The following is a 23946-nucleotide window of genomic DNA, read 5'->3' as shown; positions in this document are numbered from 1 at the left end:
CACTGCTTTGCATCCCTGTCATTCCAGATTAATTGCATCGCTGGTGCAATTCGGCTGAATATTTCGTCCGGGAGGAAGAACACACTCCGGTCCTATTGGCTTCTCTTCCGGTAATCATGCGACACGAGTTAGACAATAAGGACCATTGACACTGCATACAAAGACTTAGCTTCGCGTCGGATGCTTAGGCTGTTTGGACACCACTGTGGCTGTCTTTCGGAGGTGGCCGATATCTGAAAGACTCTAGAGGGAATAATGAGCACCACCCGGGGTTATGGATGGTGTGCATAGCGCATATGCAGGTGCATACTTCTCCACGGGGAAGCCCGGATTTCTCATATTGAGCACAATTGACCTTACTAACACTCCTTCATTCTCTCTACTGACAAGACCATCAAAATAAACAAAGACTTTATAGTTGGAGAAGAGACGAATGCTACCTGGCGATAATACTGTGGACCTGCGATAACGTCGCCAAGACATCATGGATCCCAATCCCACCATTTCCCCTCCAACGTTTTTCAGCGGCTATCTTGACTTCCTACTACGCTCGCAAAACTTGATTCTTCTTGATTATCGTTGTGGTCTCTTAAGATGGCGCCTAAGAGGAAGATTATCATTGACACCGACCCGGTGCGCCAATATATCTCTAGCCCCCTCCTCCTTATGCGGGCCAAATGTTGCTAAGACATATTTAGGGAATCGACGATATCCTGGCTCTTTTGCTGGCTTTCGCTCAGAAGTCGGAGGATGTTGAAATTCTGCTGATCTCTTTGACGTTCGGCAATGTCGAGGTCAAGAGGTATGTTACCGTCGTCGATGGCCATAGACCAACAGGCTAATGTAAACAGCTGCCTGCGCAATGTTGTCTCCATGTTCCACATCCTCGAGCGCGAGATGAAGTGGCGAAAGGAACAGGGCAAGCCTGAGGGCTTCGACACTCTGCGAGCTCACTCTCCGCTTGTTGCTCTTGGAGCGGAGGATCCCCTCGACGACCAGAAGATGCTTGCAGACTACTTCCGTGAGTTGCAGCTTTTGAAGCGTCCATGGCCACGGAATATGTAGCTGACTTTTGAAGATGGGATTGATGGCCTCGGCGGTATCCATGGCAGCGTACGTACCTGACCGCGTATGTTTTCACAATCAACTGACCACTGCAGCACCCCCATTTGACTCCCCAAGACGCATGGGAGCATTTGTTCGACCCCACTCATGAGCCCGTTGAACTGAAGCCCGTCCCATCGGGCTCTGGAGCGCACCAGTCATTCATTCCCTCAAAGCGTCCTGCGCACGAGGAGATGCTTCGCGTTCTGCGAGAGAACGATCCAGACACCGTCACAATCGTGGCAGTTGGGCCTCTCACCAACTTGGCCCTAGCTTCGGCTGCTGACCCAGAGGCGTTCCTCCGTACCAAGGAAGTTGTGGTTATGGGAGGAGCTGTTCACGAACCTGGCAACGTAGGCAACGCTCATAGTACTCTCCGGTAGTTCTCAGCACTAACCTCAGAAGGTGACACCCGTTGCCGAATTCAACGCTTACGCCGACGCATTTGCCGCGGCTAGGGTGTATGCCCTCAGCTCTCCTTCTCCCAGGAGCACTCTGCCTATTTGCAAGAGCCTGCCCGACCTTCCTGCTAGCCTCAGCAAGCAACTTATAATCAAGATCTTCCCTCTGGACATCACTTCACGGCACAGTATCAACCGTGGCCAGTTCCGCAAAGCAACTACCCCTCTGGTAGAGGCTGGTTCTCCGCTCGCTGAGTGGTCTACCGCATTTATGGCGCACACTTTTGCCACTGTCGAAAGACTCCATGCGAACCAGGTTGGAGACGCTGCGGAACTCAGCCTGCACGACCCCGTCTGCGTCTGGTACGCCCTCACTGCTGAGGACGAAGGATGGAAGCCATCAGAGACCTCACCGGAGGATATTCGCATCGAGACCACTGGTCAATGGACCCGTGGAGCATGCATCATCGACCGCCGAGACCGGCACCCCATTGACGGCGACGAGGAAAGCTCGAGCGATCACGGCCTGTGGCTGAGCAAGAGAGCCGGAAACCGCATCTGGAGGATGGATAAATCTCCAGCGGAACATAACTTTGGTGATGTTTTGATAGAACAGATTTTTACTTGAGGTATTGGGGTGTCACGTGGGTGATAGAAGCAAGGGGTATTCGTCTATCCGGTGAACATAGGTTTGGTATACGGACATACTGATGTCAATGATCTTATTTTAGTTTTGAAGCTGATAGAGACAATCTGTAGAACGTTTCAATATGTTAAAAGAATGTGCCGTCCATACCAAGGCTTTCGGGAGAATAGGGGGCCGGGGCCAAGGAAGAATCGATAGTGCATCCTCGACTTGCCAAGTCAAGAATCTCAATGAAACATCGTAATAAGATTTTATGAGCTTCTTAGCTATCCTTTGTCTATCTATTCTTGCATAGTCACAAATGGTTTGTCGGCAGCTTCGAACTTACTCAGCGCCTATCGTGACGGACACCACCGAGATTTATACCAAGATAACCACCTACCTACACCAGAAGACTAGGATACACGAAGCAATTGAGTTTGAACTGATCTGCAGGCTGGATGATATGGTTGATAGCCCCTGCACTTCCTGATTTGTGACCAGTGACGAAAGACTCCTGACTCTTCAGAAAAAGCAACGCCACTGGGCGCCGACACCGCACCCCAGGGAGGAAACAACTCACACGAGACATGGCCCCCTCCGTACTTCCTACAGTGATACACAGTCCAGGGTGATAAGCCGCTGGGCATGACCTCAAGTGCCGCCCATAAGTCCCGTTGACCACCCAGGACCCAACGGGGTGTCGAGACCCAGTATGCGTGCTCCTAGCCATGGCCATAGACGTTACCTGCAACCAAGCTCGCCGGACAAGTTACTGAAACTGACATCAGTAAAGCCATGTGAAGGAGCCATCAGGTATACCAATCACCGACAGCCTTTCATCAGCATGCTCCTGGGGTTCCGTTTTCTCCCTGCCGCCGACACTAGGAGTAGATAACCCCCGCAGCCGACAAGAGGATCGGAAGCAAGGGACAAGGCCAGACCAACCCGTAAGAACAGGGCACCGAAGCACGAGCAGGCAGAGCATCGACGAGTTGGCCGAGGGCAGGCGGTCTCGTGCTTCGCCTGGGCTGCTGGGACGGGCCAATCAGGGGCAAGCCTGGTACCGCGTGGGCAGTCCCAAGCACGCGACACCAACAGACCTTCTCACTTGCAAGAGCTCCCTGAAACCCACCATCATGGCCGTCGATCCCCCCAATTTTCGTTCCCCAAGGCCCGCGATCTGCTCTTATTACCGTCTGCGTACCATGGCTGCTGCGCCGTTTTCTCACGACGTTGCCACACGGTTCAGCGTGCTGCCGGGAGTATAGATTGGATCGCATGCCTGCTCGGGTGCAAGGAACGATATCCTCTCTTGACCTATTTCTTTAATACCCCGTTCTGTTTGAGCTTCTTAAGGCCAGACTGTACTACAGACTGAACCCGCCGTCTTGTCCCACTCTAGCTTTGTCCCAGTGCCAGTGTCTCTCCGCGCATCACTCCGCACCTAAGACTCCAGACATCATTGTCTTCACAGACCATGTCACGCACTCGTCTACCTCCCACGCCCGGCATGTCTGGAGAGCTTATCATCAAAGACCAGATAATGGTGGACGGCGCAGACGTTTTTGCACTCCCCCCTGCGGCCCTCAGCCCGGCGAAGATGGATGCTGCAACCGCAAGTCGAAAGTCGTCCAAGTCGGACCCATCGGTGTTCTTCCCTGCGTCCCCGACGTCCCCACGTCTCGACCCTACAACGAGCCGCACGACGAATCCACCGCCGCAGGCCGGCCTCAAGAGGCCACTCGAGGATCTAGATCTGCCGCCGCCCCCTACTCGCACTCGCAAGATCATCCAGATGAAGCCAAAGACCGAGAGCTCGCCGAAGCCGGCTGCATCGTCTGCGAAATCTGCGTCGAAAGGAAACACAAAAGCTGCTGCCGCCAATGGCACTGCACAGGGGGGCTCCAAGAAGAAACAGCCGAGTGCTACCAGCGCAGCGGGACGCAAGATTGCGAGAAAGACGGCACACAGTTTGATTGAGCGTCGGCGGAGGTCAAAGATGAACGAGGAGTTTTCGACGTTGAAGAATATGATTCCTGCTTGTCGAGGACAGGAGATGCATAAACTTGCAATTCTTCAGGTTCGTACCTTACTGGAATTCATTAGCCAATCATCCCTCAAGCATTCTGACATTGTACCAGGCTAGCATCGACTACGTCAACTACCTCGAGAAATGCATCCAAGACCTCAAGGTCCCCGGCGACCACAAACCAGCACCACCTCCATCCCTCCCCACGGCCCCCCTCTCACCCACATCCCCCGAGTTTCTCGGCGACCTGCAAGGCAGCACATACTCCGCTTCAGTGTCACCCGAGGTACACCCCGAGGGCACCAGTATAGCCAGCACGTCGCCGATGTACTCGCCCCGCAGCCGCATCCCCTCAACCAGTGCAGTCCCCTTGTCCGAGATCCCACCGTCTATTCTCCCCAGTCCTGCGCTGGGCCCCGTTCGCACAAACGAACATACACATACACATACATGGGCGCTGCCGTCTACTACAATCTCGCCGGCTATTCAGCCGCGATTTTCGAATGCCTCTTCGGCGGATATGGACCATGAGGCGTCAGCTGCACTGCTCATGCTGAATCGGGATCCGAGGGGCTCGATTGACTCTGGACGTGGTGGGTCGGCGTCGACGGGATCTTCTGTTTCTGGCTCTCGTGAGGGCGAGAGGTATAGGTTGCCCGAGCAGCAGAGGAAGAGGATGAGCGTGATGGACCTGTTGATCTCGTGAAGTATTGAATATTTTTGATAGACGTTGTCATTCCATTGGCAACTCAAAAGCGAGGCGTTCTGGTGGTTGTTTGAATGGCTGTTTTTTCATCTCTTATCTGTGCTTGAACTATGAATAATGAGTGGCGTTACCTGGTTCTTTTATAGCATGTGTCCTTTTGCAAGTATCTGTCGGACTGCACGATAGTAACAATACACAGCTACTGGCACCCAAATCATTGTATATGGAGTCTTCGCTGAGTTTCTGGTTTGTTCTAGAGGTATTTTGTAGACACAGGGCATACTACTTTGTAGCAACGGCATCGCCGTGACTTTATTGAAGATGGCCCCGTGCCTGGTACATTGCAATATATGGCGACGGCACCTAGTGGTCCATGCTTAGAAGCGTGCCTAGATCCATGAGCACTACTCCATAGTAAGTGGTGAGAAGTGTACCCCGCATCGCCGTCCCAACGGTTTTGCCGCTCGAGATCTGGGCAAGCCCAGCCTGGGGACGCGTATACAGATGTGATCCCGCAGGAAGGTGGCCAGGGCACGATGGCGTCTGTGCGCTATCTAACGGAGTACATACTAGCTCTGGGGTCTAGCCAGGTCTCGTGGACATGTGGATAATTTTGGCAGCGTCTGATGTACCATGCCAGTAGTATGGCAGCAGGAGCAGAACTGCACAGCAGAGCTGGCACGAGTCACGACAGTCATCGCCTGGTCCGGACCAAATGCCAACCCGAGAACTCGGCGAGTTGGGGTTGACTTGCGATTTTTGTATCCATGGATATGGTACCAACTACGAAGAAGTCCGTAGAACTTTTATGGAAGGGTGGCGGACATCCCGAGCTTACGCCGTTGCATCGGTACACCTGGTAGTCTGAACAATGAACCCTGACATGGAAACAGACCGGACCAGCCCTGGAACTTAGAAGACGAAAAGACCCCGGCTCGATCTGTGGCGACGATCGTGCCGCAGCTCCGTGCTCACTGCTAGGTAACTGAGCCCAAGCGCACGGGGAGTATGCCTCGCCAAGGACTCGGGTTGTGCACCTGGGTTCCAACCTGCAGGCACTGCGGCTTGATTGGAGGAGGATTTTAACTGCGCTCATCGCGGCACATAAAGTGTGCCTGGGATGATGCTCAGATGCGCACTGTCTTTATGCGTCGGTCAAGTTAGGAAGAAGTCATGCTTTGTATTCTGTTGTGTACTACAAGTCATCATTTTGTACTCCGTACTGCGGAGACCCTGTAGAGACGGAAATAGGAGGCGCAGGCTGGGCGTGGGGGAACTGGATCTACAGCCAAGCAAAGTGATCCACTGATGTGTTTTCTTGTTGGGAATAAGCTGATGCGATCACTGTTCTCAAGAATACGATGTAGGAACTGACAAGCTGATGGAACGGTTGTAGAGACTGCGAGTCGACGATGCCGATATCCGAGAATGGTGGGAGTCAAGTCCGCTCTCGGCTGTCAATGATGTCAGTCGGTGGGTCACGCTTTCTGCGCGTTCTCTCAAATCTCCTCGGACTTTTCTTTTCATAAGTATCTAGACAGTAGTCAAACGACACAGGCTAAAGACAAGGGGCTCGCTCAGATCGCCATCAGGAAGAGGATCGCTGATCCGTCAGCGTACTACACATCATGCCAAGATGGTAGTGCAACCCCCGTGTTTCTCATTCCTGATGAAGCTATTCTCGGCCAGTCCCAGTCTCTCCACCAAACGCCCCGCACCCGCCGCCGCTGTCGCTCCCAGTCCAGGCCCCCAGCTGTGTCTCCAGCTCCCCAGTGGCAGCGAGTTCCCTGTCCGGCCAGGTATGTATATAGACCCCCTATCTACCCCCTCGTGTTTCCTCGATCGTTTTTCTCCCCTCTCTACCATGCATCCCCGACGCCTCACCTAACCCAACTTCTGTTCCCCAGCAACCATGGCCCGCTTCCGCACGACGCAACGCAAGAAAAGCGCCCGCTCCATTACCTCCGAGGGCCCCTGGAAAGTCGACACGCCGTTCGGTCCGCCTCGAATAACCCACCACCTCCATTTCCCTGGTGGCATCCGCCGGATACGAAACACCTTTGCGAAGCTGACGCCCACTGCGCGCGCCGAACGGGAGCTCCTGCGCCAGAAGAACCTGTGCAAGGTTCCCCTGACCGAGCGAAATATGGACACCTTCGTCACGCACCAGGAGTTCAACGAGGCTTGCTATCCGAATCGCCATAGTAATGAGGTGCAGGTAGTTGCTTGGTTGGAGCGGTTGTATTGATGGGGGATCTTCTGCTTGGCTGCATTCTCCCCGCTGCGGCGTATACTCCCCGGCTCCTTGTGACTTGTCTCGTATCCCGAACCGGACCGACGAGGCGTCGACAATTCGTGGTCAGGCTCAGTCCGATTGTCGTGTTTTCGCTGTCGACCATCCTGCATTCCACACATCGGTATGTGACTGTGACATGGCACCTCTAGGCCCTTGCGAATGTCGATGCTCGATACGTCATTTGCTTGCGAATGCTTCTTGGCGTGAATGCTTCGTGTACTGTGTTGGCGCTCGCCAAGCATGCAAGTCAAGGCTGTCTGCAGCTGCCTGCAGTTACGAAGTATCTATCCGGTGTCAGCAGGTGTATCTTATTCTCCGACTGCAGGATGTCGCTGTTTTTAGCCGAACACTCGGTCTCTGAGCGATATTTTGTGAATGCTCTTTGCCGAGATTGACCTTGACATGCCCGAATACTCGTCCTAGTCGTGGTTGTTTAACGCCACCTGGTTTCGATCACTTAGCACAGCAGAGAATACAGCCAGTCGACTCATTGAACCATGAGAGGAGCTCGTCAGTTCGAAGAATCAGCATGAGCAGCAATACTTGCTTGTCATCACGCAGACAACTGAGAAAGTTGAAGGTCAATCAGTGACGTCTGCTCACTTCTGCGAAATGTTAATGCGGACTCATATGGTGCAAGCTCCTGCGGATATATATGCGGCGATGACTGCAACCATGGACAGACTGTTGCCTGCCAAGGTCATCGCAACTAGCGCTCGCAGCGTGTTCTTGTTAGTGGATATTATTTCTTGTTTTTGCATGCGAATACCCATATGTTCATACTTGGTTCTGGCAAGGTGCTTGGAGTTTAGGATACTTGGACCGTTTAGATAGTTTGTTTCCCCAATGGTGCTTATTCATACGACTAATCAGATCTTTTTTTGGCCACACTTGAACTTGTACCTGACTCATGCTATCTGACTGATCTGCATTTGCTTAATCTATACGCGCTCAGCTACAGGGTAGCACCGGATGTATGTCCGTTTTGCGCCCAGGAGAGTGTCGATCACATCAATAATACGCAACACGCTGACAGCGAAAGAACCAGCGACGAACTCCGTTCCTGAAGAATTATACGAGAGCGAGGTCGACGAACGCCTTAGACGACTGGGCAAGCCAACCAAAGCTTGATTTTCCTGGAGATCGGCAACGTGGACGTCTCGATTAGATTGCCCGAACATCCGATTAGCTAATGAGCAGGTCGAATAACAAAGCTTCGTTCTGGAGCACTGTTCGCAACAATGCAACGCCCCTATCAGCCGAGGCAAAACCCCTCGCGGGGTACGTTGCATCCCTAAAATAGTAGCCCCGGAAGCTCTGCCAGGCACACCGGGCGGCGGTCCTAGCCCTGACACTGACAGCTCCACTGTGGGGAACCGTTGACGCTGAAGACTTGAGACGCTGGAAGTTTGACCTTGATACGAACACTCGACATTCGGAAGTATGTGGACCTGGTCTCGGACGTGCGATGATGTCCCAGCTCGTCTATATAAACCTCTCGATCATGTCCCAAAACTTGATTTGACCATCGCTCTCCTCCATACACTCCCAATCACCAAGCCGAGCCGCCTCAACCATGAAGTACCTCCTCCCCATCCTGGCATCGGCAGCCTACGCCACCGCACAGTCCGTCTCCGGATCCGCCGAAGGTTTCGCGTCCGGCGTTACCGGCGGTGGCAGCGCAACCCCCGTCTACCCTGCCGACGAGGCCGAGCTCGAAGACCTCCTCTCCAGCGAGGGCGAGCAGGTCATTGTCCTCACCAAGACCTACGACTTCACCGGCACCCAGGCGACCGGCACTGCATGCTACTCGTGGGGTACGGGAGAAGGTTGCCAGTTGATCCTGCAGGACGACTGCGGCGACAGCCCCAGCACCACCGCTACCTACGATGCGGCCGGTAAGACTCCCATCCCCGTGGCGTCGGACAAGACGCTGCTGGGTGTTGGGAGCGATGGTGTTATTAAAGGCAAGGGTCTGAGCTTCACGGACAACGTCAGCAATATTATTGTTCAAAACATCAAGATCACCGACCTGAACCCCGAGTATGTGTGGGGTGGTGATGCGTTGACGTTCGATGGCTCGAGTAACATTTGGATTGATCATGTTGAGGTATGCCGGCTTTCCGTTTACCTTAATAAGGCAGTATTGGAGGTGTGCTCAGACCAGCTGACTGATGAAATAGACCGAGCTCATCGGCCGCGTCCACTACGTCTTCGGCTACAACGCCAACAGCGCCGTCACCCTCTCCAACAACTTCCTCAACGGCGAAACCACCTACTCCACCAGCTGCGACGGATACCAATACTGGGGCATGGAGCTCGTCGGCGAAGACGACCAGATCACCTTCAAGGGTACCTCCCCCTTTACCCCTCCTCTATTTCCCCAACCCCCACTAACTTCTTTGTGCTTAGGAAACTACCTGTACAAAACCTCCGGCCGCGCCCCCGCCCTAAGCGGGAGCACAAAGTTCCACGCCTGCAACAACGTCTGGTCCGACAACAACGGGCACGCCATCGAAGGCAACGAGCAGGGACAAGGCCTCTTCGAAGGAAACGTCTGGCAGGACGTGACTTCCGTGATCTCGTCGTCGACCTGGGAGGCCGGCGACATGTTCCTGTCGTCTGCGGATGGGACGGGCAATGATGCTTGTGCGAGCTACATTGGCCGCGACTGTGCGAGCAGCATCTATACTAATGATGGCGGGGATTACACGGCCTACACGGATGTGAGCTGGTTGGGTGATTGGGCGGACTTGACTATTGCCGAGTGTCAGGAGGCGAGTGAGATTGAGACGTCGGTTCCTAGTTCTGCTGGTAATACGCTGTAAGTTGAATGTATTTGATGCATTAGGTTAAGAGGAGATGAGCGCAGAACGGTAGTAATGCATGCACTGGACTTTAGCTTTATTAAATGGCTACCTTATCGGTCTTAATAGAGATTTAGCTCGCATAGTCTGTGACAGCCTGCTAGCGAACTCTTTGATTTATTCTACCCCTCACAGTCCAACTCGAGAGGCCCAACTAGGAAGTAGTAGTAGTAGTATTTTAACGCCCCGGGGATCGAGAGGCGTTCGCCACCCGCTCCAGACCTCCCTTGGGGTATGGGGGCGTGCCGCCGCCAGGAGAAGCGTCCTCTATCCTAAGTTATCTAGTCTAAGTACAGGGTCCGTCTCATCCCGGAGGGCAACTCTTGCTTGCGCTGGGGCCTTGACCCGTCGTCTGCCCACCGTCCCAACATGTGGCCGTTGGCAGGTGTCATCGTTCGCGCGCCCTGCGCAGGCGCAGTGCCCAACTAGGAAGGCCCGACTTGGAAGGCGCTTTATCCTCCCGAGGTCAGATCCAACTTATAGCTTTTGGCTTCCACCTGCACCTACTCCAGCTCGCATCGAAAGGTATGCCATCGCTCGCTGGATTATTTATCTCCTTCATTAACCATTTCACAAGCAGCCGACTCATTTTCAACTTCATTCAACCGTCCAGCTTTCTTTCCAGACTCCATGGAAGTATCCAATAAGGCCATATTGGAACACCCGCACGCCACTGGCTCACAGGAGCCTCTTCCCTCCCGCGAGGCTGACGGGACACCACTAGACTACCATGCACAGCGCCAGATCAAGCTAAGAACTGTGATGTGACGGGTCTGAGAGACCAAGCGGCTGCAAATCATACCCAGTGCAAGTCAGCACCCTAGTCAGCGTGGGATCATAGCAACGAATTGCGGACATCCCCATATGCGGCTTAGAGACCATGCATGATGGAAGCGACTGTGACCGCTTGGAGTCTTGGAAAGAGCCTCGCCCTCTCTCTCTAAGTGCCAACTGCCCGATCTGGCGGAAAACAAGGCTCGTGGCGTGGACTATGGATTATAAGTGGTACCCACCTTCGTGATTTAAATAAATGGAGACGGGAGACTCGATGCCGGAGTAGGACGGGTAAACCTACGCGACTGCTGTCAGCCTTTTGTTGAGCGCTTCGAGTCTTGGGACATATAGGGATTGTACGTCATGAAGAAGCCATTCTGACGACTGGATTAGGCAGGTCCATGGCCGATTGTGCGACCAGGATGATCCCAGCTCGCCTGCAGCTCCATGACAACACTCCTTAGCTATTGTAGCCTTGGCCTTGATCAGGTGTTCGACTGGTCTCAACACTGCTTGGGCATTTCACCCTCCGCTTTTCTCCAAATCTCTCTCTTCTTGCACCAAATACAGGAGTTGACCTGTTACCCAGGTACCAATCCGTCGGTTTCTATAATTTCGCAGCGACCAGGTTACTGCCTCAACGTCATCGAACAACAATAGAACTCCGTACCGGAGTAAGACGGAGTGTTTTCAGCGAACTTGAGCTGTCGTCTGCAGGGACATGCAGGGACATGCAGGTATGCAGCCCATAGCACATATGACGAAGCTGCATCGACTAAGAATATTCCTGCAACGTGGTCAATATAAGTAGGAGCAGTTGCTCAGGTACGATAATGCGTTTGCCTGGGCAGCTCCTCCTGTATTTGTCCCATTGATCCGGCCTACCTCCTTCTATGCTTGGTAGTCGCCCGTCATGATTGTGACCAACTCCAGCATCAAAGACCTTGCGCGCTTCGAAACGACCAAGCGGCTTCTTGCCCAGCTGGTGAACGAGGGGTTCGCGGTTGCCACAACTACGAGCACCCCCCCTCAGCAGATCGTCTTAAGCAGCGCCCAGAACCGGGAAGCTCGGGGCAAGGAAAGAACGATCCGGGTGCATCTCCGTGCTGATACGTTGATCCGCACTGAAGACGCTCGTGTTGTTCCCATTCTTCGTCCTGAGTGCCTGGCACCGCCGGTTCTTCTCTGTAATAAGGATGCAGGAGAAGGAGAAGAGCTGGAGCCGGGCGCCGTCTTCCGCTTCATCTGCCCTTGGCTCTTGCATGTTACTGAGGGCACCTTCCTCAACACTATGGCCGAACAATTGAAGAACACGGCCTTGTTTCAAGGTTTGTAGCCGGTCCATACGAGGCATAGGGAGACTGACGAGTCGCAGAGAAGTGGCTGGAAATGAGCCCGTTTAGGCCCTTCCTTTCTTTGGAGTCCTCCATGATTGACTGGGAGCAATCCCTGGTATTTGGACATCAGACTCATCCGGTACGTCACTTCTTATCTTCTACTTGGATTCTCATTAAGAAGCATAGTTTCATAGGCTCTGCTGGGCCATCCCCCCAAACAAGCCTGTACTGCCCGAGAACATCCCTTCAATGCTGACCCCCTCCCTCGTCTTTATCTCAATCCCACGCACCGATCTGCGCGTGTCAGGTCCCTTCGAGTCAACGCTCCAACCGCTCCTAGAGAAGCTCTCTATCTCCAAGCCAGAGGACCCGAATGTCATGGTTGTTCCTTGCCTAGCTCAGCAGCTTCCCTCCATCCGACAGCGCTTCCCAAATGCCTCTGTGCACACGGAAGTACCGCCCATCGCAACTGCCCAAGCATCCATGCGCACCGTATCTATCAACCCTGAGCTAGACTTCTCCTACCACATGAAGCTCTCCCTCGCCTGTCAGATCACTTCTGCAGTGCGGACGATAACGCCGTGGACGACAGGGCAGGGTCACTTTATCTCCGAACTCCTTGAACAGGTCCTCCCAACGGACCTCTGGATCTTCAGAGAAGTGGCTGCTGTTGCGGGATTCCAGGATGACTTCAATGCCGCGAAGCATCTAAGTTGCGTCCTAAGAGAAGACTTGGAGCCACGTGCTAGAGCAAACAACGAAACGTTAATAGTGGCCGCAGCACTGATGGAACCACACCCGGCCGATGGTAAGACGTATCCGGAGCGGCTATTCGGTCTGGACAGTGTGGAGGAAAGGAAAAAATGGTTCAGGATGTAAGCAGGTGTCTTAATACCTATATATTCATGCCTGAGAGGTATATACTGACAATAATTCTAAAAAGCTACATTCGCCGCCTCTTAGCCCTAACCTTGCACCCACTCGTCTACCACGGCATAGCACTTGAAGCACACGCACAAAATATCGTCGTGCGCCTTGACAAGTCTAGCGGGGAGATAAAAGGCTTTGCGATCCGCGACTTTGGCGGCGTAAAGTTCCACAAACCAACCCTGGCAGCGCAGGGGTTCAACCTCGACTGGGAAATCGAGGGCTCTCTGACTTTGACTGAGAAGCTGGACTCCGTGTGGAACATTGCGAGTCATACTCTACTCCAATGCCATGCCCCAAGCTTGCTTTATGGGCTCAGGCTTGAGAGTCATGGCGGGTGGGCGGTTGTGCAGGAAGAATTGCTGGACGTTTTGGCGGAGTTAGATAGGAGTAACGAGATTGCGAGGAGGCTTGTGGGATATTTTTGTGATGAGACCGTGGTCATGAAGTCGTTCCTGCAGATGCTTATTCAGGGAGTTTATCGATCGGTATGTTTCCACCGTCCGACCCTCTCTCCAAGCCCTGGCATTGTTGAGCTGACGGTTTGGGTATGCAGAATATCGAGTTTAGGGTTCCGAATCCTCTGGTTCAGTCGGCTTAGGTACGCCAAAAGGAGGTGCCATCTCAGCCCAAATACTTTGGTTTCGAAAATCCAAGGAAGGGGATAGCCAAGGCAATCGTATTTATGCCTGTCCGTCGAAATGCGCAGCGGCGAGGATGTGGATAGTAGCAGACATCTACCTAAGAGAAAGACATAACCCCCAATAGCAGCTTGCTCCATGTACTCTAATAAGTAAACCTAAAAGTGGGATAATCATCACCCAAGTTCATCCGCTCTTCCTCTTCGAGCCCAAACCTCCAATCCCTCTTCCCCCTCGCCCTCGCCCGATTCTCTCTAACCAGGTACGCCAGAAACACCGCACAAGAAACCCCACAGACCCAGGTCATACCCAAACTGACCCCAAACCCCGTCCGAAACCCGGGCTTCTCACTATCAAAGAACACATTACTCGCAACTAGCCCGCCGCAATTCCCAAACCCGATCTGCATCGCCGAGGCAATGGACTGCTTGTAGTGCCCCGCCATATTATTGCTCAGCCAGCCCATCAATATCGGCTGCGTCAGATACCCGCCTCCCGTGATGGCAAAGAGCGCAAAGTACCGCGCCCCAACGGGGATAGAAGACTGCGAAAGAAGCAGCACATACCCCACCGTCGCAATCAGAACCCCCGCAAGCGTAAACCCATACCGATGCTTCAGCCGATCACTCAGCCACGCCGCGGAGAGGGTAGTAACCATCGCAACGGCATAGATCGGAATCGACATAACCTGCGCGCGGATCGCCGTCCACCCCAACTGCTGCAGTATGGTAGGCGTAAAGAACGAGACCGCATACCCCGTATTGACAATCCCGAAGTACATGATGGGACCGAGGTAGATCTTGGGGTCGGAGAAGGTGCGTTTCATGGCGGTTTTATCGAGCCGCGACATCTGCGCATCGCCTTGGTCTTCGGACAGCCGGCGGAGGAGGCATGTTTTTTCGTCTGGGGATAGGAAGGTGGCTGATTCGGGCCAGTCGACGATGAGGAATTTTGCGGTGATTGCGAGAAGGATTGTGGCGAGGCCTTCGAGGATGAAGATCCAGCGCCAGGCTTTGTATCCGCCTATGTCTTCCATGTTGGCGATGGCGTAGGCGAGGAACTGCGTTTTATCAGTATGGAATTCTCGGAGGTATTGGGAGCGGATAATGGGAAGACAAGGCATACACCGCTAACTGCGCCTGCGAAGATACTCGCGCTGAAGAAGAAGTTCAGCCGCCATTGGAGCTCGTGGCGGCGGTAGTACATGCTGATCAGGTAGACGCTCCCTGCCCTAGTTAGCATCCTCACGCAGGGAAGAATAATACTGTGGCGAGAACGAACCAGGCATAAACCCCGCCTCCAAAGCCCCAATAAGCACCCTACAAGCAACAAGCCCTTCAAAACTCCCAGTGACCCCCTGGCAAACCGTGACGACGCCCCAGCCCGCCATAATCCCGCTAAGCCACCAGCTGGGCTTGATCTTCTTGAGAATCATATTGCTGGGTACCTCGAACAGTATATACGGGATGAAGAACACGAACAGGGCGACGTTGTACTGGTGGCCTTCCATGCCGAGATCAGCTTCTAGACCGAGTAGTCGGGCGTTTCCGATGTTGATTCGGTCGAGGAAGGCGAATAAAAAGAGAACGGTTAGGATGGGGACGACGTGCAGGTCGCATTTGCGGACGACGCGCCGTTCAAGGGCTGGGTCTATGGGGAGGTCGATTTGGGTTGATGAGCCGGATCTGAGGTCTGAGATCATCTCGAGATGGGAGGGGATCTCCTCCTTTTCGTCGGTGGTCATTGTGTAACTTGCTCCGTTTAACGAGTCTCAGGGGACCATCGGCGAAGTAGTGGAATGAATATAAGCTTGGGTATGTCCAGCATGTTTGATTGGTTTTATACTGCTCCATATTCATTTCATGCTTTGAGCGTAGGGTAGGGTAAGACAATCCAGACCACAAGCTAAGATCGCCATTTCCGCTGTCATAGCCGGATTCCGCGTTTAGAGGCAGATTCCCGCATTAGAAACATGACTGGATGGCGTGCGGGGGCGAGAACTGATGTCGCACGAGTCACAGCGACTGACCGTTAGCGAGTAAGGTAGTTCGTGGTCAGTTAGGGATGCGCTGGAGGAAGCATAATGTGGCCAATAGAATAAAGACCCGTCGGGGGCGTTGGCTTCTCGAAAGCAAGAAGGAAGGAAGGCTTAGGGCAGTGATCAGCGATGTTGTGTATGGACATGGTGGTTGATAGCCTGGACTGAGGTTCGATCAACAGCGCAGAGCAAGGCCAGGAGAACAGCTTTATACTGACCTCTAAGACTTGCGTTCCAGCTTCCGTATCGTATGATTGACATGGATTGATCCGTGGTCAGGAGCTGTGGATGTAGCGACGTAGGGCATCTACCCCGGATTTCCCCGCAGCGGAGCAATTCCACTGTGGGGTCTTTGCTGTCACTGCCAAGTTGATGGCGAGCGCATTCAGTTCCGATCTGCCGCATCTCTAGGCGATGTAAAAGCCAAATGCCTTGGTTGCCAAGTTGAAGGATCGATTCAGTCTTCAGAGTGGCGCCTATACCGCGTTGTGCTCTGGACCTCAGTTCCATTGCGAGCAGAAACCACATCATGGCGCCAACTTGTGATGGAGACGCGATCGAACGAGAACTCGAAAGTGTGTCGTTCTAGGCCTGACCCAGTCGGAGCCTGTGCTTCTACTAAAATCTTCCCCGACTCCATTATATTGCCCAACGGCTCGACTTGCAGCTCCAACACAAGCTCAGCAGCGGAGTTTGGGGAAGAGCCTTCGTCTACAGACCAAATGCGAATTCCGGACTCTCCCGGGGATTTGGAAGTATCACAGTGACGATAGACTAGCTTTGCGACCTTCTTTGTTGGCTTGTCATGCGTGAGCTCCTCGTAGAGATATTCGGCGTCGTAACCAGGGGATGACGGATAGCGAGGCTGAAAGATTGTTTTCCCAGATGAGCTGACCTCTTCACCATCTGCATCAGCGGCAACCCTCTCAAATATCCACTGACCGTGCCACGCTCTGAAGATTGCTGCCACCGTACCCACAGATACTCGACTAGGCTCTGCCCCAAGGATGCTTTTCAGAGCTTCCATTGTGGTTTCCACTTCATTTCGTACCAGGCAGTTACTTGAACCCTCAAGACTTGCACCACGGTCAATCGGAGCATATTGTGCAGGAATAACTGGACCCGCTGGCTGTACACCCCTATCAGAACACATTTCAAGTGGCAGCTTGCCTCGTTTTAACCGTCTAGCAAGAGCTTCCATTAACCCCACATAGTCGCCCAGAGGGAACTGGCCACGAAGAGCAGTTGGACGAAAGTTTCTGAAGTGTCGGACTTGTTGGCGCTCAGCAGTCCTTTCACGCTCCTCCTCCACTGATAAGAACATTGGCATCTCGCTTTCCAAATTGACCGCCGCCCATGCTTGAGCGAGGCTTTGTGCGTGGAACTCAGCAGGGCCCCAGAACGCGCCCCGGTAGAAGCCGACGAAGCCGAGATCCGGAATATCGCTATGCGCACTGCTCATGCTGTCCAAGATAAGAGGAAGGAAATGGTCTTCTTTGGAGTATTCGAGGGTCGAGAGGACGTCTTGAGGTAGGAATGAGAGGGACTCGGAGGGTTTGAAGCCTGTGGCCATTACGATTGAAGCAACGTCGACAAGAGGTAACGTGCCATCGGATGTTTCAATGTTAATTGTGCCTGATCCAGTCTCAGAAGACACTGAGCAAACCCTACCTGTGATTGTCTTGATAGCTCCAGACCGCACGAACTCGGCGTAGTGGTCTGATATGCCCACCCACGGCGGCCGCTTGTTCACATCTCCTTGGTCATCGTTTAGATGCACACCACCAACCTCGGCGTATTCCTCCCCAAGCATATCGCGAAAGAGCATATTTCTCTTGCTGATTGATTCTTGCGAGACAGGGCCGAAGGCGACGCCAGTCACACCTGGTGGACGACGATCAAGATCGTACAGTGACAAGTCAAGCGGGATGAAGGGAATTGTGTCTTGTTTGGGATGTTTCACGTATTGATGTGGCAGGTAAGTGGGTAGTACCCAGAATGGCCCTGTGGAAATATGCCACACTTCATAGTCATGTTTTTGAGCAGGAGAGCTTGGGCTGAAGTTCATAGACGAGAGGTGAAGAGCAAGTGATGTTGCAGCCTCAATTCCGCTCATACTGCCGCCAACGACTACAAGCTTTCCTTTCCTTGGTGACCTCTCGAGCAAACGCTGTATGTCTTCCGAACCTTGAAGCTCCGAACTATGAACAGCATTGACGAAGTGCTCTAGTCCAGGTACAAGTGGGATGCTGGGAGTTCCAAAGTACCCAGAAGCCACCACGAGGAAGTCAAATTCCTCGGTATGTATTGCTTGGTTACTAGGGCTATGATATGAAGGCTCTTCATAGTCACTGTGCATCATTGGTTAGCTCATACCTTCTGCTCACCTCACAACATCTTACCAATCATCTACCCAGGTCACCTCCCATCCAGCCCAGCCCTTCCTCCCGTTCCCCTTTGCTCTCCTCGCCACACTTGAAACCCTTGTTCCGAGCTTCAAACACTCAGTGGGAATATACGCTTCGGTATATCTCTCAAGATACTTCCGGACCTCCCACGCACACGGGAAATCAGGAACTTGAGATCCTAATGCCGTCTCCCACGAAAAATCCGAGAACGCAACGGAAAATCGACTCAAGTTCGTCCGCATCCAGGGGTCCACGAAAGCTCGACAGCCATCTTGGTCTGTATCAATAGGCAAAGAATCGGACGGATCGAATGGAGTCGAATTCAAAGGGACACCCACACTAGCCGATGGTAGTCGGGGCTCGGATGAGTAGTCCACAGCCCAAAGACCACCAACCCGGCTCTTTTTCTCGAAAACGACAGGCTCGAATGTTCCTGGTGGGAAGTTCTGCAGGAGAGTTTTAGCTGTTACTAGGCCCGAGGGACCGGCGCCTGTGGCTTGGTCAGAGCTGTAGCTTGGACGCGAGGAGGAGCGACCGAACCGATGATGGCGACACTCTTAGGTTTTGCCATGAGCCCCTGCGGTCATACTGTACATACTAGAGCGTCCTGCCCATGGTGGCTGTTGGTCCCGTCTTGTTGCCCCTCTTTCGCTGTGAAGTTGGAGAATATTAATTGCGTCGGCGGGGCATCGACGGATAGATGGACACTCTGTGTAGGTATCCGACCAATTGGGCTTAGCGCGCATCGGGTGCTCTGCCTGCCATTTTTGGAACCAAACGCTCTCTACAGTATACCTACTGAACTATTCAACCTCCCAGTCACGAAACTCTTTTCCATCTCACTGCAGTTGAGATCTGCATCGTGGAAGACCAACCCATTGGGCAATATTCCAACCGCGCGTATCCAACAGTACTTTCATGGTGCTTACCCGCTCGGTTCAGAAGGCGTCGTCAATGCTCTTGTTTTGTCAATGGCCCAAGGACTTTCCTGACTCTACATATGCCGCCAACGCTTATGCGCAGCTTCTGCGACAAACGAATCAAGGCATACCGCCGTCAACCCAGCATCCAATCAATCGGGGTATAGAATGGGCAGATAAACAAAGAAACGCAGGTTGGGTGGGTGAGTCATTTCAGGTAGCCTGGTGGTACAACCTTTGAGTATTGATTAAGGAACAAAAGCCTCCCGAGCCTCTCACCTCTGTTGGTTGAACTTAGTTCCCAAGGGTAGAACCAATATCTTCCCATTTCTAAAGGTCCTAATACCACTGCCATCTTGCTGTCCATATCCTCCGCTGAATGACCGATCACCGGCCCATCATGTCCCTCCATGCCGATAAATGGCCTGCAATGGCGGTGCGCAACACCTTTCTCAACCTTTTTAAGGATAAAGGCCACGCTTATGGCAAGCCTTCTCATGACTTGAATCAAATTGACGACTGAAACTGACGTGAACGTGGACTTTCCAGTCTCATTCTCCTCCGTCATCCTTACAATGACTCCACTCCCTTGTTTACCAATGCTGGCATGAACCAGTACAAGTCAATCTCCCTCGGGACGGTCGAGCCTAATGTCGACTTTGCTCAGCTGAAGCGTGCCACGAATTCCCAAAAATGCATCCGCGCCGGGGGAAAGCACAATGATCTCGACGATGTTGGCAAAGACAACTATCACCACACTTTCTTCGAAATGTTGGGCAACTGGACCTTTGGTGATTACTTCAAGCAGACCGCCATTGAGTACTCGTGGGAAATACTCACGCGAGTCTTCGGCATTGATCCTACCAGACTCTATATCACCTATTTCGAAGGTCACCCTGCGCTTGGACTTGACCCAGATATTGAGACCAAGGAGATATGGCGGGGCATTGGTGTAGCTGATGACCACATTGTTCCCGGAAATATGAAAGACAATTTCTGGGAGATGGGGAGCCAGGGGCCCTGCGGACCATGTATTTAGATTCATTACGATAGGGTCGGCGGTGGACGAAACGCCGCTCATCTAGTCAATCAGACTGACCCAGAGGTTGTGGAAATATGGAATGTGGTCTTCATCAAATTCAACATGGAGCTAGACATGACGCTGAGAATATTACCGAACAAGCACATCGACACCGGCCTGGGCTTCGAGCGTCTGGTCTCGGCCTTGCAAAACAAGACGTCCAACTATGACACAGACATCTTTACGCCTCTCTTCGAGAAGGTCCAGGAGATTACCGGAGCTCGTCCGTACCTAGGAAAGTTTGGCGCCGAAGATGATGATGGCATTGACACGGCCTACCGTGTCGTAGCCGACCACGCCCGCACATGTACAGTCGCTATAACTGACGGCGCTGTACCTGATAGCGTTGGCCGTGGTTATGTCATACGAAGAATCTTACGACGCGGCGTGCGATATGTCAGGAAGTACTTTGGTGCAGAGAATGAATCTTTTTCTCAAAGATTGTTCCCACGGTTGTCGATCAGATCGGTGATACTTGCCCTGAAGTACGGGAGAAAGAGCACTTCGTAAAGGAGATACTCGACGACGAGGAACAGCCTTTTACGGTGACCCTAGATCGTGGTGAAGCAATGTTCAGCAAGTACGCCCAGAAGTGCCATGATAGCGGCTCAAAGGATCTCCCCGGTGCTCATGTATGGCGGCTTTACGACACGTATGGCTTCCCAATCGACCTCACAAAGCTCATGGCTGAAGAACAGGGTCTGCGGATTAACGAGAACGAAGTCTCTGTGGCCCAAGAAAAGGCCCGAGCGGCCAGCAAAGGTGACAAGAAAAGTGCATCTAATCTTATTACTCTGGTCGTCCATGATATAGCCGCCCTAGAGCAGATTATGGGGTACGCAAGACAGACGACAGAGAAAAGTACGCCAAAGGTTCCATCCAGTCCACTGTCCAGGCACTATACTACAACCATGAGTTCATCAAAAGTACATCCGAGGTGTTCCCCAACGGCGCCCAATTTGGCGTCGTCCTAGACAAGACCAATTTTTATGCCGAAGCTGGTGGCCAAATCTTCGACACCGGACGATTGACCATTAACGGTGTCGCGGATTTCAGTGTTGGAGATGTGCAGTCATATGGAGGCTATATACTACATACCGGCTACATGAAATACGGCAATTTGAATGTTGGAGACACGGTGGTTTCCGAATATTATGAGGTACGGCGCCAACCAATTCGCACGAACCATACCGGACCCATATTCTCAATTTCGCACTGCGGGAAGTCTTAGGCAGGGACGTCCATCAGAAAGGATCTCTCGTCGCACCGGAAAAACTGCGCTTCGATTTTTCCCGCAAAACCGGCATCACCGAGCCAGAGCTTGAACGGATTCAGATGATTTCAGACAAGTACATTCAAGATGACCAGGAGGTATTTGCTTCAAATGCTTCACTGGACATTGCACGACAGATTCAACGCGTACGCGCTGTCGCCGGTGAGACGTACCCCGATCCGACCAGGGTAGTCTCAATCGGGGTCCCCGTCAGCACGCTAGTCGGCAATGTTTCCAGCGAGGACCGGTGGAACTATAGCATCGAGTTCTGCGGTGGCACACATGTAGCCGGAACCGGTGAGATCAAGGACATGGTTAATCTTGAGGAGTCCGGGATTGCAAAGGGCGTCCGGCGGATTGTGGCTGTTACCAGCCAAGGAGCACAAGAGGCTCGACAGAATGCAGTGCGCCTTGGAGAGCGTCTGGTGCGCCTAGAAAAGAGTATTGCTACTACTACCGTTTTGCCTGGAGAGAAGGAAGCGCTCGTCAAGGAAGCTCAGAATGAGCTTGCCACCTCGCCAATCTCCATTCTCGACAAGAAAGTGCTGGGAAGGCGCCTCGACCAAGTGACCAATGAAATGGTAAGGGCCAGAAGGAGGCTGTGAAAGTTCAAGTTGAGACAGCCATCACACTCCTTGAAACCGCCATTGAGCAGAATCCATCAAGCACCTTGTTTGTCGTCCACCTCCCGGGCTCCGAATGTTCCGCCAAGGTCATTTCCGAAGCTATAAAGCAAGCTTCTTCTCGCCACAGCGACAAGAGCACTTATTTTACTGGGCTTTATGGTGCATCGGACAGGATTGTCCATGGATGTTTCGTTGCCAAGGCCGATGCATCTGGCAATAACCTGGTAGCTAATGAGTGGGTGGCAGAAATTTCAGAAAATGTGGGAGGGAAGGCCGGTGGTAAGGGCGCCACGAGTATAGGGAGCGGACCTGAGACGGCCAATTTAGAAGATGGAATCGAAGCTGCGAGCACGTATCTTCGGGATTTGAATATCTGAATTTTGATTTTGGTTAGGTAGGTAGGGCATGCATACAAGTCATATTAGTCTAGAGTCTTGACTATAGGGTCGTTTTTCACCGGTACCATGTGTTTGGACGAATGGACAAGAATATTTTGGCTATGTATTTATTAGTTTCCTGGGCTTTTCTTCTCTAAGAGTCTCCTGTATCGTGTAGTAAGTACCTACCAAGGTAAGGATAACAGCGTTTTGGTAGGATCTAAAGTTAGGGCTTCCAACCTGTCGACTCGGCCGCACACACTCTCCCCTCATTGAAGTATATAGTATCGCATCCAACTAAACGTCTATTATAACTTATCTGATAATTCTACTTCTCATTCCGTCCCCCCTTCCCCGCCAAGCCTCCGAATAACTCTCGCAGGCACACCTCCCGCCAAACAACCAGCCTCAACATGCCTTGTCACCACAGCCCCCGCAGCAATAGTGCTCCCCGCCCCAATGCGCACCCCGTCGAGAATCGTAGCCCGGGCTCCAATCCAGCAGTCCGCTTCGATGGTAATCGGGCGCGCAAAGGATGTCCCGCTGTCCTGTGCGCGCTCTCCGGGATCAGGCTCATGCGTTCCGGTGCAGATACACACGCCGGGGCCTATGAGGGTGCGAGGGCCGATGGTGATTATGGCGTTGTCGTAGAGGGAGACTCTGACATTGTTACTCAGATATCCAGCACCGCTCATGGGAATAAAAGGAAGCTAAAGCCACTCACTCGCGGTTGATATACACATCGTCCCCGAGGAAGAGGTTACACCCCCATGCCACGAAGAAGGGAGGCTCGATGTTTACTCTTTCGCCCACCTTGCCGATGAACTGTTTGGCTACGGCCATGCGCCGCGCCTTCAGTGAGGCGAGAGTGCTTCCTTCGGGAATTGTGGTGTCGTTGAACGAGTTTAGGGCCTTGAGGACGGCGAGCTTGTGGGCTTGGAGGTTGGGGGATTTTGAGATTGTGAAACTGAAATAGAGAAGTTAATAAGGTAGATAAGGTAGGAATCGTAGGGTAGGGTAGTGAGGGGATGCAACAGACTTCTGCCCCCGTATCATCCTCTCGTATTCGTCGCACCAGGGGACTGGGACGGGGGTTTTTCGAAGCTCGGATATTGATGCTTCGAGATCGGTTGATGAGGAGGATGAGGACATGGTTTGTGGGTTGGTGATTCTCTTCTCTATCATATCTCTGATGGGGAATGTAGATCGAGACTATCCATGTTTTCTGAGGCGTTTTCTTCCCCCTCATCTCTTCTGATCACATGATGCCCAGCATACGGTATGCACGGTGCAAGAAAGGACATAGGCGGATAGAATCATGGCAAGGGTGGTGATGCTTGATTCTCAAGGAATACGGTTGCTTATTGACCAGAGCATTCCTTAGGGTAGGTCACGGAGAGACGTAAATGCTGAACGATTGATATAGAGGTTTCCATAACTGATTATCAAGAATCACAGGTAGGTACATGGGGACAAGTTAAAATTTAAGCCACTATACACCGACTAGCAAAGT

At 52.7% G+C, this 23946-nt stretch overlaps 9 protein-coding genes across 9 annotated transcripts; 6 read left to right on the top strand and 3 right to left on the bottom strand.

Moving 5' to 3' along the window:
- The first annotated feature begins 143 nt into the window (after positions 1-143).
- Positions 144-2427, top strand: BDW74DRAFT_163380 (putative nucleoside hydrolase). The gene is made up of 6 exons (XM_073726094.1): positions 144-633; positions 699-802; positions 852-1021; positions 1079-1113; positions 1161-1457; positions 1510-2427. The coding sequence occupies exons 1-6, from the start codon at positions 595-597 to the stop codon at positions 2131-2133; spliced, it is 1269 nt and encodes a 422-aa protein (XP_073578280.1). The 5' UTR covers positions 144-594; the 3' UTR covers positions 2134-2427.
- Positions 2428-3240: 813 nt separating this feature from the next.
- Positions 3241-4938, top strand: BDW74DRAFT_109659 (uncharacterized protein). The gene is made up of 2 exons (XM_073721747.1): positions 3241-4213; positions 4275-4938. The coding sequence occupies exons 1-2, from the start codon at positions 3611-3613 to the stop codon at positions 4866-4868; spliced, it is 1197 nt and encodes a 398-aa protein (XP_073578279.1). The 5' UTR covers positions 3241-3610; the 3' UTR covers positions 4869-4938.
- A 1842-nt stretch (positions 4939-6780) lies between these two features.
- BDW74DRAFT_183658 (uncharacterized protein) lies at positions 6781-7116 on the top strand (the record flags this gene model as incomplete). The annotated part of the gene is made up of 1 exon (XM_073730576.1): positions 6781-7116. The coding sequence occupies one exon, from the start codon at positions 6781-6783 to the stop codon at positions 7114-7116; it is 336 nt and encodes a 111-aa protein (XP_073578278.1).
- A 1253-nt stretch (positions 7117-8369) lies between these two features.
- BDW74DRAFT_109642 (polysaccharide lyase family 1 protein) lies at positions 8370-10082 on the top strand. Its single transcript, XM_073721746.1, has 3 exons — positions 8370-9274; positions 9348-9516; positions 9577-10082. The coding sequence occupies exons 1-3, from the start codon at positions 8741-8743 to the stop codon at positions 9990-9992; spliced, it is 1119 nt and encodes a 372-aa protein (XP_073578277.1). The 5' UTR covers positions 8370-8740; the 3' UTR covers positions 9993-10082.
- Positions 10083-11718: 1636 nt separating this feature from the next.
- On the top strand, positions 11719-13670 carry BDW74DRAFT_183656 (uncharacterized protein; the record flags this gene model as incomplete). The annotated part of the gene is made up of 5 exons (XM_073730575.1): positions 11719-12133; positions 12181-12281; positions 12329-13017; positions 13086-13557; positions 13626-13670. 5 exons carry the CDS (start codon positions 11719-11721, stop codon positions 13668-13670), a joined length of 1722 nt encoding a protein of 573 aa, XP_073578276.1.
- Positions 13651-15514, bottom strand: BDW74DRAFT_109628 (uncharacterized protein). Its single transcript, XM_073721745.1, has 3 exons — positions 14992-15514; positions 14836-14936; positions 13651-14770 (listed from the first exon to the last, which is right to left on the bottom strand). Exons 1-3 carry the CDS (start codon positions 15452-15454, stop codon positions 13856-13858), a joined length of 1479 nt encoding a protein of 492 aa, XP_073578275.1. The 5' UTR covers positions 15455-15514; the 3' UTR covers positions 13651-13855.
- Positions 15515-16205: 691 nt separating this feature from the next.
- BDW74DRAFT_183654 (uncharacterized protein) lies at positions 16206-18727 on the bottom strand (the record flags this gene model as incomplete). The annotated part of the gene is made up of 3 exons (XM_073730574.1): positions 16206-18099; positions 18151-18646; positions 18697-18727. The coding sequence occupies 3 exons, from the start codon at positions 18725-18727 to the stop codon at positions 16206-16208; spliced, it is 2421 nt and encodes an 806-aa protein (XP_073578274.1).
- Positions 18728-19476: 749 nt separating this feature from the next.
- Positions 19477-22433, top strand: BDW74DRAFT_189032 (tRNA synthetases class II (A)-domain-containing protein; the record flags this gene model as incomplete). The annotated part of the gene is made up of 9 exons (XM_073731876.1): positions 19477-19561; positions 19626-19639; positions 19693-20107; positions 20162-20490; positions 20598-20954; positions 21002-21316; positions 21406-21871; positions 21902-22011; positions 22086-22433. 9 exons carry the CDS (start codon positions 19477-19479, stop codon positions 22431-22433), a joined length of 2439 nt encoding a protein of 812 aa, XP_073578273.1.
- A 194-nt stretch (positions 22434-22627) lies between these two features.
- Positions 22628-23605, bottom strand: BDW74DRAFT_163364 (sugar O-acetyltransferase). The gene is made up of 3 exons (XM_073726093.1): positions 23473-23605; positions 23158-23400; positions 22628-23093 (listed from the first exon to the last, which is right to left on the bottom strand). The coding sequence occupies exons 1-3, from the start codon at positions 23583-23585 to the stop codon at positions 22769-22771; spliced, it is 681 nt and encodes a 226-aa protein (XP_073578272.1). The 5' UTR covers positions 23586-23605; the 3' UTR covers positions 22628-22768.
- Between the last annotated feature and the right edge of the window lie 341 nt (positions 23606-23946).

The sequence above is a fragment of the Aspergillus multicolor genome (assembly GCF_047715735.1).
Source record: "Aspergillus multicolor strain CBS 133.54 unplaced genomic scaffold BDW74scaffold_48, whole genome shotgun sequence".
Lineage (NCBI taxonomy): Eukaryota > Fungi > Ascomycota > Eurotiomycetes > Eurotiales > Aspergillaceae > Aspergillus > Aspergillus multicolor.
This window is presented reverse-complemented; position numbering and strand designations above follow the sequence as displayed.